The 1850-nt window shown below is 29.6% G+C and overlaps 1 protein-coding gene across 1 annotated transcript in view; it reads left to right on the forward strand.

The window, feature by feature from the left end:
* Positions 1–1808, forward strand: part of LOC107628162 (metalloendoproteinase 4-MMP-like) — a 3067-nt gene extending 1259 nt beyond the window's left edge. Inside the window, exon 2 of the mRNA XM_016330956.2 lies at positions 1413–1808. Within this exon, the coding sequence (XP_016186442.2) occupies positions 1413–1434 (22 nt within the window). The 3' untranslated portion in view covers positions 1435–1808. The remainder of the gene's footprint in view (positions 1–1412) is intronic.

Consider the following 1850-nt stretch of genomic DNA (forward strand, 5'->3'; position numbering starts at 1 on the left):
AATTACACATTCAAAGATAGGTGTACACAAAATTTATACACAATTGTAGTACAAAATATTTTTCCTTATTATATCAGAAAAACTCAATTATTAAATCGGTCATTATATATTCACATTTTGTATGTATAATATATATATAATATTTCACATATTAGCTAAAGCTAAAGTTGATTCAAATATAAAAAATGTTAGTTGACTCAATTTTATATATGTATGTTTTATCTTTAGAAGTAAAAATATCAGAAAATGTACACCAAAATTGATGGTACAAACAATTATACTAGTGTTTGGCTTCCTAGTATGCATACATAGAGACTAAAACAGAGTTAAAAACGAAAATGGATAAGGTAGTACTAAAGAACTGAATTTGTATATAAAATTGATAGCAGATGATGAGTCGAACAGAAATTAAAGAGAGACAGAATGAAAGGTGGGTTCATCTATTAGTAGTGGTGGGTGTAACATCATGGTCAAGGTCAACAACGTGATGATGAAGAATGAAGATTGAGGAAAGGTATGACAGACCGCACGACCGCGAACCAAATACATTCAATTCAAATACATAATAATTGTTAGGTCTGAAAATGAACCATTCGGCACATCAGATAGAGCAGGCCGGGAGCAGCAGTATAACTGAGCATCTCTGATCCAACATCAATCAATAGAGGAATTCTTCCCCCCATACTCTACTCATGCAAGCACCAAACTAAACATATCTATATTATATAGGAAATTTTTAAATATATCTGAAACAGTATTTCAATAAATTTTTACTGTTCATTCCAATTAAAATTAACTATTAAAATTATTAAAATATTAAAATTATATTTTTTATTATTAAAAGATTATAATGAGATAACAAATATCCTTAATAGTTAGGGCAATTCTATGGTATTAAATTTTTTTCTTAAATTATCTATATGAATGTTAAAAGATGAAGTCTACTCCTTTTATAAAATTAAATTATGTGTTATTATTTATAGACATCATAAAATATACCTAATAGTTGATATAGAAAATTTAACAAGTGAAATTGATTTTCTCAACAACAATAATTGATGCCTACCTTATATTGTCTACAGTTAACTACTTAACTTCCTGATTTCATGTCCCAATTCTGTCCATCCAATTTTTTGTTGAAAATAATACATTATAGCTTTAGTTTGGAGCGAGACACATTTATAAACTATTTAAACATTTTATTCCTGAAAATACAGAATTTATAATACATATCTTTTATGTCTAGAAATTAGATTTATTGAGCATAACTCAAATCCTAAAACTAGCTTATAAGATGAAAATAAAATACCTTAAAATCTTATTGATTGACACCAGTAATATACACATTTCAACAGATGTACCGTAACACACACATATGCATGCTTTGTAATGATCATCTCTGATTTATGTAGAGGATACAAACACGTGACTTGAGGGAGCATCAGTTCCCAGCAACACGCTAACGAGGATGAAAAATATAATAGTAAATAGGAAATATTGGTTCGTGCAATAATCACAGAGGCATGGGTGGGGAACAAAATAAAAAGATTAGTGATGACAATAAGAGCATATGTCGAAAGGATGAGCATGCACGTGTATATGTGGAGCGAAATCTGAGTTCAACGTGTTAAGTGTATGCTTATATAGATCTTAAAGTTTATTACATCCACAAGATATATAGATATATGGGGAACACGTAAAGTGGGCGCGGGTCATCTTCTTAGAACGCAAAATATTATCTTTCGTTCCTTTACTACACACCGCATGCATTGGCGGGTCATAACTTTTCTAGTTTTCTTAACACAACCAGCTGGCGTGTTATGAAAACAATTTTTTTATTTAAATGGATA

The sequence above is a fragment of the Arachis ipaensis genome, chromosome B02 (genome assembly GCF_000816755.2).
Source record: "Arachis ipaensis cultivar K30076 chromosome B02, Araip1.1, whole genome shotgun sequence".
Lineage (NCBI taxonomy): Eukaryota > Viridiplantae > Streptophyta > Magnoliopsida > Fabales > Fabaceae > Arachis > Arachis ipaensis.